This window comes from Ruditapes philippinarum, unplaced genomic scaffold (genome assembly GCF_026571515.1).
Source record: "Ruditapes philippinarum isolate M1 unplaced genomic scaffold, ASM2657151v2 ctg9553_1_1_1_1, whole genome shotgun sequence".
Taxonomy (NCBI): Eukaryota; Metazoa; Mollusca; class Bivalvia; order Venerida; family Veneridae; genus Ruditapes; species Ruditapes philippinarum.
This window is the reverse complement of record NW_026861244.1, coordinates 17,455-31,616: the sequence shown is the minus strand read 5'-3', so window position 1 is coordinate 31,616 and position 14,162 is coordinate 17,455. Positions and strand designations below refer to the sequence as shown.

At 32.0% G+C, this 14,162-nt stretch overlaps 1 protein-coding gene across 1 annotated transcript; it reads right to left on the bottom strand.

Annotated features, from left to right (window-relative positions):
• Window positions 1-584: 584 nt before the first annotated feature.
• On the bottom strand, window positions 585-4,962 carry LOC132715024 (sushi, nidogen and EGF-like domain-containing protein 1). Its single transcript, XM_060697995.1, has 7 exons — window positions 4,719-4,962; window positions 4,335-4,457; window positions 3,950-4,123; window positions 3,560-3,673; window positions 2,448-2,692; window positions 1,544-1,743; window positions 585-977 (listed from the first exon to the last, which is right to left on the bottom strand). The coding sequence occupies exons 1-5, from the start codon at window positions 4,960-4,962 to the stop codon at window positions 2,574-2,576; spliced, it is 774 nt and encodes a 257-aa protein (XP_060553978.1). The 3' UTR covers window positions 585-977; window positions 1,544-1,743; window positions 2,448-2,573.
• Window positions 4,963-14,162: the final 9,200 nt, after the last annotated feature.

Here is a 14,162-nt window from a genome sequence, read left to right as displayed (position 1 = left end):
CCAGCCAAACGCTGGTTCACGAAATTGGCCATTGAGCTACTTTATGGAAACTATTACAGGAAACCAAAGAGAAAAATCTTTTGAGAAATTAAAGTAAAAAAGAATCATTTCGGAGCGTGATGTGTCTTTCATATAATGAAGGTATATAACAAAACGTTACTGTCGTTATGGTAACAAACATTATTAGATAATGAGAACAACAAAATATACAAATGTATACAACCATAGACTTTACTTACATTACAAACGGTTTATATATAAAACGATAAACTTCATAATGTTAATGGAAGAATTGGAACTATCAGTTGTAAACAATTTAGAAGAAAGAGAATGGAAGAGATTATACAATAAATGCAAATCCTAACTAGCAAACGATTTAAGACAAAGTGATACATAATCATGTTAAAATGTCAAACTTCCACCTAATATACTTTTTATGATCTTCAATAAAATCTAATATGCAGCAGATTAACGCGAATATGAAAACTTATATTATAGCCTTTAAATTGGGTATCAATATCCCTGCAATGTATATCAAATAAACATGTTCTCAATGATATTTAATTGTTTTATAATTATTAATTGTTTTAATTATTAATTGTTATAATTATCCAGGAACTCATTTAACCTCAAACTGATCTATACATTTTTATGTTATGAAACGTAAATGTTGTTAACCGGTAAAATACCATTCTAGGACAAATAACAAAATGTTGTATTCTTGGAATGTGTAACAATGTAAAATTATACACATAATGTATATTATGACCTCTAACATTGAACATCCACATTTTCTTTCACACATTCATTGCCATAAGTTGTGCAAAACGAAGAAAATTTAGAAGTGCCATTCAGATATTCTATATATAGATTTTGCAACGTGCTTTTTGTGACTTGATCTTGACAAGATGGTGTAAACACGTAGCCAGCGTATTCTGGGTGATAGAACAAGCCCTCGTTCTCAGAGTCGACAGGAACTGTAGAAAACATAGGAAAGGAACATATCATGAAATATGGGTTGGAATGTAAAAAATAATACTGAAATTTCCTAAGAATAATTTACGATAACACTAATTACACTTTTATGTTTTATATATACATGGCAAGTTGATGTGTCTGCAATTGAGAGATTTGTCTGGGTGTACATTAATACCAATATGATTTATGTTGATCATTCTGTAATACAAGCTTTAAATATAAGCTTTATATTCTAACAGTGATTGTTGCCTACATTTATATCTAAATTTCTTCTTTTTAAAAGAGAGTGTACATTGGTATAATTGAAAAACTTTTTGATGAATCTGCATTTAAATCTATGACATATTGACAGACATTTATGGTTTGATCATTCTGTAATATAAGCTTTATATTCCAACAGTGATTGTTGCCTACGTCTAAAATTGTTTTCTTCTTTATCAAAGAGAGTGTAAATTGGTGCAAATGAAAATCATTTTTTTTTTACATTCAAATCTATGACATATTGACAGAAATTTATTTTAGGGTAGAACAATTATAAAGAATCGCATCCCAAATCAGAACATACCTTGGCAGTCTGGTACAGGACTGGCGGCGATCCAATTACCAGAGGCGCCACACACATACCACATGCTATAGCTGAAGGATGGACCAATCGTGAAGTTTCTGCTGGCACATGATCATACAGAATCTGCCATAGTCCGTTTTGCCACCCGTTACATAACAGTGCCCCGTTAATAGGAACATTTAAAGGACTACATGGTGTTGCTAAAACATATAAAAACAAGTATGGAAGAACATAAAATATATTCAGCAAGACAGACTATAAATACTTCTTTACATTACTAGTGGGTTGAAAACTCATTAACTGCAGTTTCAAATGATTTCTGTAATAATATTTGAATAAGATTCAAAAACAAAGATGGAAATCCCAAGCTAAATATAGAATTATTTTTGCTAAGTCGCAGTCAATATTTCTTTAATATCTAATTGATACTTTTTATTTATTATATAGATATTTTTTATCTAGATTAATGTCATCTGATTCGAAGGCGACATTTCTACAATGTCTCGTTTAAATGTATAAGCAATTAAAGATTACCAACAACAAAATTTTAATAAAGTTAGCAATGCAGAAATAAATTCTCGAGTGCAAGGAAATTGCTTTTCCTATACGTATTGCTTAATTTTTCATATTTTCATTTTTTTTTATTATTTTTTATTTTATTTTAGTTTTGTATATTTTGCTTCATTCTTATTTAAATCGTGCGCGAGTTTTATTTAAACATGGTCCGCAACACCTCACCAGATAGATTTCCCTTTTGCATCCCTATGAAGGTGCATTTAACAAGACACCATTCTAAACAGTCCTAGTTAGCCCCCTTGTTGCTTTGAAGCTATCGAAGAAAGAACTAGTGTTGCCAATAATACTGTATAGTAATGCCCAGCCTGTTTATATAACAAGTACTTACGTCTAACTTTGATCTTAAACGAACACTCGGTTCTTAGACCGTTGGAAATTTTTGTGGCAACGTATTGTACCGTAAAATCACCCCATGGAAAGGTGAACTCTGGAGTTGGATAGTTGGACACAATATCTATGGCAGACCCTCTACTATCAGAGAACTGGGTTCAGTCCAGCTGTATTCAATAGTTTGCTCTGTGGCATTGACATGAATATCTTCATGACATCCGGTCACCATTGGGGGCTCTATATCTGTAAATTGAATTATGATTAACGTCAGAAAGTTTCTCATTAGTGCCACGAATCGTTTGTTGAAACACGGCATATTCCATCAATTTTTGTGACTCGTTAAATAACATTACATGTATATGTATCGATACAATCAAGAATACACCTAGTCTCGTTTTCAGTAAATGGTGAAAGGGTTGGATATTTACGAAAATGGCGGAAAATGCAAATATTACTGGTGGATTGAAAGCTTAAAAGTTTGAACATTTTGGATACTACAATCATGTTGTTAAAGTTTAAATGTTGTAAAGTTTTTCAAACCATTTATTTAAACAATAGGCATAACTTTTTCACGGCTCTTTAAGATTTCTCATATTTCGTAAGTATCTAAAATTGTAATTTTTAATGCATGGTATTATAGATCTAAAATAATCTTATTTGTCTGCTTTTTTTCTTTTTTCATTATTCTTTTCTATCATGTCTATTAAGAAAAATGCATTCAAATTGCACAAATAATGTGGTTCTTCAGTTATAATGATTTTCGAAATGAGGAAATTTATTTATTTTTTTATGTAGAATCTATAAGTTCAAATCAATACACAGCTTTTCTAAAATCTAATAAAATGGTAATAAAAAGATCAATATGGAACAAAATATATAACAATAATACAACATTTAAAACAAATACTCAATACAAATAATATTAAGAGGAACATATTTACAACGCAAAAAGATTGTGATAGAAAAAATAACTAATTCAATTGTAAACCTTGATTGTGAGTTTGGTGAATATAGTAAGTTCTCATTTTACTGAAACAATGAATATACAAAAATAAAAAAGTATTCTTTTGTGTGTTTTAAATTCATAAATGATACAACGATAATTGTTACCATTTTCACATATATTCCCGTTCCAGCCATGAGCGCACTCGCAACGAAAACCGCCAAGTAGATTGACACAGGTAGCACCGTTAAGACACGGTGAACTTTCACAGTAATTGGCGACTGGAAATTAAATATAAGTCTACAATTTTTCCCTTTATATTTCTTTCCATTACGTCGGAATTTTCCACGAATTGAAGAACATTGAAATTTATATAAATAACATATGCTTAACAAAGGGTAAGTATGAGTAAACAGGTAAAGGTCAAAAAAGCTTTACATAATTGAATTCATTTTTATATTATATCACACATGTATAAAAATATATGTGTGGCGCATACACATTTCTATAAATTGTCGAAAGGATACTCCCATTAATTATAAATCATATTTACATACATATGCATGTAGGTTCTTGCCCACTCCAGGAAAAATCACTCTGACATTGTCGAACTTCATCCCCGCTGGCTATACGGTAACCCTGATTACACGAGTACCTTGCTGATGCGCCTAACAGTGTTGATGCCAAAGACACAGTGCCATCTTTTATGTATCCAGGGTGACCACAGTCCTCTGCGTTGACAGGAAAAGCATACGAGTGTTATTTTGTTATCGTGCGTACATAAAAATATTGAATCTGATAGAATTTCAAAAGGTATTTGCTAAACCTGTCTAAATTTACTGGTATTTAGTGTTACAGATAAAATCCGTTCGTACAGACTGACGAGAATACTTAGATATTGTTTCGGCTTATTTGATAAGTTAGTAATAATAAAAAACTTACCAGTGCATGTTTTAAGATCTGGATTTCTCACAAAGCCTCCTCTACATGTACACGTGTATGAACCGTCGGTGTTTCTACACTCATGTTCACATCCATGTGATGGACCGGAACACTCATCAATATCTGCAATGTATAAAAGAACCCATCTAAATTTGAAACATTTCACAATGTTAACTTGAATTTACATTATTTTTTAATGATAAAAGACATGTGCGACAATGTTAATACACTGCAAATGAAGAACTGTATAAAATCTAAAATATGTTGTTTCTTGTGTTGGTTTTTTTTCACCATAGATATTTTCGATTGCATAAATTTACAGAATAAGGAGTAGACAATAATGCATCTATAGTTATAAGCACACGTATATATTGATGTCTTTACCAGCACATAGAGGCGGAGAAAAGCCGGTGGGACAGCTACACTCGTCAGGAGAAATACACGTGCCGCCGTTCGGACACGTTGTTGAGCCATCACAGAGAGCTGAAAATATGGGATATATGGTTGTAGCGATTCCAAAGACAATCAAGTACACATCTCTTAATGTAAGAAAAATCTTTTTAAGGTCATCGAAAGAATTGTGTCGATGCTTCAGCTTTGTACTGTTTGACTTTGTTAACATGCCCATTGCAACAGATTTTTCGGTCAATGCACACGATATATTGGTCCCTTTGAAAACTTTCCGGGAAGGTTCTGAGATTTTTGGAGTATGGAAAATTTTATCTATAAAAAATTATACTGGGGCATTATAAAGCAAAAATGTAAATACATTTTGTTATTTCTATATCTAACTTTTTCTAAACAGCGTAGATTTTATGTTTTACCTTAAATTTTATTCATTTTGTTAACCTTGCCCTTTTTTTAATTATTCTTTTATCCTGATTTTGGGAAAATAATTTTGTGTTAATTAACATGAATTCAAGTCAAAAATCTTCCATGATTTTACAAAGGGGGAAACACTTTACGATGTCGCAATGCTCCAAAATTTTTAAAAAGGAACAACAAAAACGTTTTTTTTTGCAATACTTGAACAGAAACTTTTTAAACCCGTCCTAATAATAATAAAAAACAATAATAATTTAAAAATAGGGAAAACAAAGATGACGATGACGATAATGATGATGATGACGATGATGATAATAATAATGACAATAAATTAAAAAAATGATAATAATAATGATAATGATGATAATAAAAAATATTATAACACAATAACAATGACAATAATAATGACGATAATAATAATAATAATAATAATAATAATAATAATAATAATAATAATAATAATAGTTTTTTATTTGTTTGTTTGGATTTTTCCGACACGTCAACACATAACTGGCCATATCGTGCCGAATGCTATAATAGGCTTAAAACTTGTAAATGACAGTAAAAAATGAGCCAATTAGATCCTACATGTCCCAGAATAAGAGTTTATCTCTTTCAAATAATCAATGATGTTTTTTATGGAATTGTATTAAAGAGTTCTTTGAGTGAATTTACACAATAAAATCTATTACGGGCCTTTGAAAAATCATGACATTCAAGAAGAAAATGCTTGACAGTAAAATTCACATTACAACCTACACAGAAAGGGCATTGTCATTTGTGAGGAGATAAGAGTGGGTAATTTTAGTGTGTCCAATTCGGCATCGAAAAAGAACTGTTTGATCACTGCGGTTTGACAGAGATAGAGATGGTGACACATCAAGAGATGGGTTTATATCGTGAAGTTTATTAAAAACGGCATTGTCCCAATTTGCTTTCCATTCAGATGATACGAGTTTATTTATAGCCGGTCTAAAATCACAAGCAGGTAACAATAAGTCAGTTTTTTGAAAATTTAATGAATGTTTAGCTAAAGCATCTACTTTTTCATTTCCTCGTAAAACTACATGACTTGGAATCCAATATAATTTAACAGATTTTGTTTCAGGTATATCATGAAATCGTAAAAGAAGTTTCTTTATCATGATATTGCCAGATTTTTTATTTTTAATGGCTATTAATACAGAAAGCGAGTCAGAAAATATAACAAATTTATCATGGGTATGCTGTACTATTTATGACAATGCTAAATCTATAGCTTTTGCTTCAGCAGTTAAAATTGATGGTAACCTCATACAAGATATATATTTTTCAAACACAGCCGCACCTACTTTGCAACCTTCTTTTGAACCGTCCGTATAAATATGTATAAAATCTTCATGTTCTTCCTTAACTGCTAGGAACTTCTCTTTGAAATGTTCATGTGAATTTGATGACTTTTAATATTTGAAAGGTTAATCTTTATTTTCGGGGAATTACAAGTCCAAGATGGAACATCCTCATCGTCATTTTGAAGGATATTGTTTGGATAAATTTTAAGTTTATCTGTATACATGTATATCATTTTTTAAACGAAGGCCTAATGGTTTAATTTCCTTTGGTTTGTTAACAAATTTTTCAGTATAACTTGGTTTGAAAATGATATTTTTAACTGGATTGTTGCTATTAGATGAAATTCTAGTTGCATATTGAAGTGATAGCTTTTTTCGACGAAGATGAAGCGATGGTTCACCAGCTTCCGCATATAGACTTTCTACAGGTGAGGTGCGAAAAGCACCTAAAGCTAAACGTAAACCCTGGTGATGTATGGTATCTAGATATGATTTTCTTGCAGACCCATATACTACAGAACCATAATCTTATTTTGGTCGGATAAGACTTCTGTATAATTTCAGTAATGTAGAAGAATTTGATCCCCAATTTGTACTTGATAAAACCTTTAGTAAATTTTAAGCTTTTATGCATTTAGTTTTCAAATGTTTAATATGTGGTATAAAAGAAAGTTTTTTTATCAAATATAATTCCTAAAAAGTTATCTTCATCAACTACTGGAATTTTAGAACCAGATATGTAAAGTTCAGGGTCATTATGGTATTTCCGGAATCGACAAAAATGAACACATTGAGTTTTTGACTTGGAAAATTTAAAACCATTTTCTATTGCCCACTTTTAAATTTTATCTAAATTTTGTTGAAGTTGCCTTTCAATTGTTCTCATACTATTTGATCGATAGCAGATAAGAAAATCGTCTACATATAGAGAACAATCTAAGCCTGGTGTAAGAGCGCTAGCAATATTGTTTGTTTTAAGGCCAAAAAAGTGTAACAGAAAGTATGCTTCCTCGAGGAACACCTTGTTCTTGTTGGTGGTCCTCAGAAAAGTTGAACCAAGTAATAATAATAATAGCAACAACAAAAATAACAGCAACAACAACAACGACGACGACGATGATGACGACGACGACGACGATGATGATGATGATAATAATGACAACGATGATTCCGTCGACGACGATGACGGTGGTGGACTTATAATGATGATGATGATGATGATAGTAAAAATGACGATAGTGATGATGATGATAATTCATGATACTTTCGATAAAAACACTCATTTAATAACAACAAAAGAAAACTATGACGCAGTAATGTATCGTGTAAAATAGGGTATAATTTCAAGATACATTTGCTAATCTAATTGTAAAGAGCGTAAAATAATTCAGTTTTTTAGTTACTGGCGCACTGTGCAACTGCTCCATCCGAAGAAACCGCAACTTCTGTAATATGTGTATGAAGTCGAGCAAGGGATTGAACAGTTATGTGTTGTCGGACAGTAAGAAGTGTACACGTCCCTGAAATATGCAACGTCATATGTGTAATGTATACGTAACTTGATATTATGAAAAATATACGACAAACATACAAAATGTGAAATATTATGCGAAAACTCGGCAAAGCCTCATCAAACGCAATTGATGTGGGAATGACGCGTTTTGTCTTACAAGGGGGTTCAAGACAGATTCTAGCATCGGCGCAAACAGATAGTCCTGTCTAATATGCAAAATTAATATGCAAAGTGTAAACATGAAATGCAAAATATAGAAAATTAAGAAATAATGAAAAATATGAGACATATTTTTGTAAAAAATCACAACACATTGACTCAATATGTTACACATTTGCCAAAGGTAACACACATACATCTAATGTGAAATTAATCACACATATGCATATCTATAAAGTATAAAAATATGCAAAATATAATGCATAAATCTATATAAAATTTACAAAGTATGTAAATAATACAAGACAACACATATGCAAAAGCCTGTATATCATTTATATGTAGAAATATAACCATATGATATTGATCTTCAGTATTTGCTTTTTCATTTCTCATTTCTTTGTTACACTCGTACGGTAACTTTTAGCTAATTAGCGGAAGTTAAATAAATAAGGATTCACCCCGCGACCCCGTCAAGCAAGATTTCAAGATTCAAGATTTTATTCAAAACCAAGGCATATAATATGCATAAGATTATGATATATCAACAATATAATGAACAGTTATTCAAAAGTGATTAACAAAACATAAATACATAAAATTATATAATAAGGAAATCAAATTGACTAACACATATCATTTGACTAGACTTTACTTTTTGGACATGATTTGTCTTATACAGAAGTAATCTAAATTATTTCTATTTAAATACATTCATAAAGTTGAGAAATCCGAAAAGTCGAGAATTAACAAGTTAAAATGACGGGGGCGCAGAGCAAAAATACGCTAATAAGCGAGGCGCGGGGCGAAGTTTGAGAAAAAACGTAGCTTAATTGGGCGCGGAGCGAGATTTAGGAAATAAAACGGCGGGGCGCGGAGCGAAAACACGCTAATTAGCGGGGGTGCAGGGCAAAGTTATCATACAGTTGCCCCTGTGTGTATAATTTTCTGGCACGGACACCTGAGTAGATCCACCGACCTTTGGAAAGCTAGTTGGATAGCCTTGTTCCAAAGTGACGAGAATCGAACGCTGAAGTTGAAGTCAATGACCTCTACCTCTCAGCCACGGAGGCCAAAAAAAATTGTTTTCCAGTAAGGAGCGATGCGATAGTTATATGTAAGTGCAGCTCTAAATGTGTGGTTTATGACTGCATACTTATAAATTTTTATGCGATTCATGAATACGAAGAAAGTAACATGTAATTTCATAATCAATTGTTTTTTAATTGCATGCATGTAGGCAACAAGATTTGAATTTAATTGGACAGTACTAACATGTTTTTATATAGGAAAAAATTCAAATGTGGACTTGATCAGAATGAAAATATTCATAAATAATATATTGTAACTTATAAATATAGCATGAAACATGATTATTGAATTCAATAAAAGGTTAGACAAATTCAAACGAAACATTTGTTTGCATATATTTGTACAAAATATCTTTTCGTGATATAATAGGCCTATTGTACATTCAAATATCAATTTCATGGCCATGAAAAGCGTATTTTACATCCTGATATCAAATTTAATAATAAACAACCGTATATTTATTGACAAATATACTCTTCAGACGATTTTTATTCGTGAAACGAAATTTTCAAAAGATTTATAATACTATATTTTTATATTTTGGTTTTCCAGTTCAGAATCTTTCCGAATGTTGGGATCTTTCCGAGCGTTTTTAAACGTCAAGATAAAGTTTAATACATTGTTACTATATATAATATCAAAATTGCCTATAATTTAAACTGATTACGAGTGTCATGTGACCATGTGTCATTATGGGTTTAATAATCCCAATCGCAACTTTCCGACCATTTCCGTCAGTCTTCGGATAAGGACCCGAACACAATAGAACGGATACAATATTTCGGTCTAATCAATGCTAAGAAACTAAACATGTAAATAAATACCCGGTAGTAATTAATGCTGGGAGTTGAGAAGTATATTTTCCAATATCTCAAGTAAAAAGTCCACTTAAATAAGTGAATTCATAAATATACAAAATCATACAAACATTATTTATATATTTATTATTATGGTTGTAGAAACTATGGTGGCGGATTTGGTACATTGCGCGTTGTGTTGTCGATAGCGACATGCCGTTTGGCGTACATCGTTAACGACAGGACGACAAGACGAAAGTTTGGCGCTTTGTCCTGTTTGGGCTAGCACAAAAGCGTACCAAATTAGCCACCGTAAGAAACCGAAAGTACAAAATGCAAACCTGCTGACATTAAGTCGGATTTGTTTGAAGTTGTACATCAGTGGGCATTTTTATTAAAAAGAGTTGTAAGACGTATGTTCAATCATAATTGTACCGAAACATACTTTATATTCCTTTGGATGTTAAATATACACATTCGTTTTACATTACACTTTTTGTTTACATCTGAAACCACGTGGTAGAACTACTTTCGATCTGTATTATAGTCTGATTTTATTGACCTGTCAATTATGAATACATTATAGGACTCATTTAAATATTCGATCCCACTTCGGTTTGGTCCGTGAAGTTTACGAATATTAATGTGGAGTATATTAGTCATGGATTGAAAGTCACGCCAAATAATTTGAATGTTTCGTTAATACACAATAGGACAGTCGGTAAAGAGAATGCCTGATGATTGAGAGGTCTGTGGTCCGATCCTTACTGTTGCCATTGTTTTAGTACTCTTTCTTTATTTTTGCAGTATATTTAAATGGATCAGATTTGTAGTGTGTTTTACGGCATTGAAAAGACATTAATTTTATTGATTTTAATCTGTTTTAATTTTAAACATGAATTCTTAAAAAAAACATGTTATTTAAAAAGAGTATATACATAACAAAATTAAGTAAAACATAATAAAAAACGAACAACATGAAATAACCATATATAGATTCAATAAATTGAAAGTATTAATAAGAAAAAACATGGACCAACGCGGCCTCGAACTTAAAACACGTGTGGCACTTAGATTATTTACCCTATTGCGCTATATCGCTGAGTACACTTGGTTTAGAGATACAAATTAAATTAAATTCCATCGTACAGCGTAAATCTCACGGAACTTACCGAACATCTACCGAAGATTACTATACTGTGTGCATTGACCGTGTAATCAGTATGTAATTGACAGGTTAATAAAACCAAACAATATCATCGAGGTTATTATAAATAATAGCCGATGACGTTCCGGTTGTTTATAATCCTAATCGGTCCGGTGAACACGAGTACGTGCACAAACAAAAATAATGACGTCACATGTTCTGTTATCTTTAGGATTGCAGCACGAATAGCTTGATTTTATGATTTGAACATAAGCGTAATTTCCACAAACAGCTTTATTAGAATTTAAAGAGAAAAATAATAGCAACAATTTCATTCCGTGAAAATAAAACGTGCTTCTAGATTATTTTGCATACACATACGGGAAACAACACTTTTGAAGTTACTGAAAAGTCAATGGTGCTGAATGCTCCCACTCGGGCCATTTTTTGCAGAAAATCCGTTGACTCGAAGCACCGTAGTGAACGTGTTACAGTATCGCATTTTCCGGTTACATCAAAGAATTTTCAAGATGGAGGATTATTTATGGGAAGAGAGGTAGGTGATTTTTATTCAGGTCCATACTACAAGTAGTTTAGTTTCTAAAAGATGTGTAAGGAACAGGATCCGGTATCTAGTCATATATTTCTTCAGACCCTGCACAGCAGATTTATCTCTATATTGTCTCAAAAATGTGCAGATTTGACGGTTTGAAATTTTTAATCGATAGACCAACACACTTTTCTCCCTTTCCATTATGTATGCATGCATAGAGAACGTAAATCTACAAAACGTTAGTCCTTTGTGTTTAGAAACGTTTATAAAAGTAAATGACCTGTTAAACCTATTTTCCTGCTCGTCAAATGCAATTGAAAAAATAAACAAGCGAGGTGAATTTTGCTGGGTTACAGCATAGACCTAGCGATTTTGATCCAATTTTGTTACAGTTTATACCTAGATTTCGGTTACAGTTTAGATACTTGCCAAATTTCAAACAAAGTTTGTGTATCCATTATTTTTTATGAAATAACTCATACCTATCTATTTAAAACATTCTTGAAAGGTTGTACATGTATTTATTTTTTTCTTCAGCAGAAAAGTAATAGTTTGCTATTTACCTTACTTTAAATTTCAGATTGAGTCTTTTTGCAGAATAAGTAATGTCCTAAGTAAGGACTATTTTCACGACAACAACAGTAACTTTTATCAAATTGTATGGAGAGAAATAAGATTATTGCTTGATTCCATTACACATTATAATAATGCCTATTAGTAATAAAATAGAGAAAAAACAGAATCTTTAACAGAAGTCCAACACGGCAAACATGAAAATGTTGCAGCCTCAATTTTATTGAGACTGTTCATGAACGGTAGTGGTAACTGCAAGCTACCGTCCACGCTCGTCTCCTAGCACCGGCTTCAGCAGAATTCACATGAAACATGAACTGGTAAACTTGACACTTTTTAACATCTGTGGATGTGTTCATATTGCGGTTATCATGAAACCTTCAATGTAACACGTTATTTCCATTCCATGAAAAGCGGCATATTACCCTAGGTTAAAAATTGCGTGTGCCCTCAACGAGAATACAATAAGTGAAACTAAATAAAATGAAATTTTGAGAGGAGATCGGAGGTTATGAAGCCTGCATACCACAGATAAACTGTCAAAAGACACAATTAAAAAAACAGGCAATACTCTAAGGGTGTTTAAACAGTATCTAAGTTAGAAATACTGCCACCGTAAAACATATTTTAAGTTGTAGTTTCCATCTAGAATAATGTATTTTGTAAGTATTTAAAAGGATTTGTTACGTTTGGTTTTCATGGATTTTAAATTTCAACGACATTGATGTCATGTGAAAATATTCCTGCTTTAGTGTAAAGAAAGACCCCAGATACCCTTTGTAAAACATGTCAGATACGAGCGGGCTCCTGACTAGAACCACCGACCTCCATAAACTAGCTTGATAGATTCCTCACATACAAATAATCCAAAGTCATGATAGGATTTCAACCACAACAGTAAAGAAAAGATGAAATTAAGTCGGCGACCTTATCCCGACTCTACCACTATTATGTACCTCCATCAGGATATTGTAATTGTCTGACCTTAATTTATACTTTCAATATTATTTTCTTTTTCAGAAACATGAAAACTTCTATACATGATGTCTGAAATAAAAAAAGACTTCTAATTTAATATTGACAAAAGAAACTTTACTTCCAATCACCTCGCTCTATACTGTAACATTGTTTATTTTTTCAAACTCATTTAACGAACAGGAAAATAGGTCCAACAGGTCATTTACTTTTATAAACGTTTCCTAACGTTTTGCAGATTTACTTTTTCTAGGCATGCAAAAAATAATGTCGGAATGGGAGGAAAATGTGTTGGTCTCTCGATTCAAATTTTCCAACCATCAAATCTGCGTCTTTATGAAACAATATAGAGATAAATCAGCTGTGCAGGGTCTGAATAAATATATGACTAGATACCGGACTCTGTTCCTTACAAGCACAGCACAAAACATCTTTTAGAAACTAAACTTCTTGTAGTATGGACAGGAATAAAAATCACCTACCTGTCCTCCCACAAAATTAATAATACTCCATCTTACTGTTTCCGGAAAACGCGATACTGTAACACGTTCCCTACGGTGCGAAGGTAAAATACAATTTTATTATAAGAAATAGCAAGAATATAAAAAAATCATGTAGCGTACCAATTTGGCAAAGAATGGCTATATTACTTGAGATAACTGTAAAAAAGTTTTCATATTTATTGCCTGGTTTAAGCCTGAAAACGGGATAAGTGTTTTTCTCTGAATGCTCCCACTCGGGCTTTTCCCGAAACATGACAGAAATAAGGTTAAAAACTTTCTGGAAAATTATTTTTAAAGTACCGGAACATAAACCTAGTCATGTTTACACATATTTCTAGATTGGTTTCAAATACTTCTATT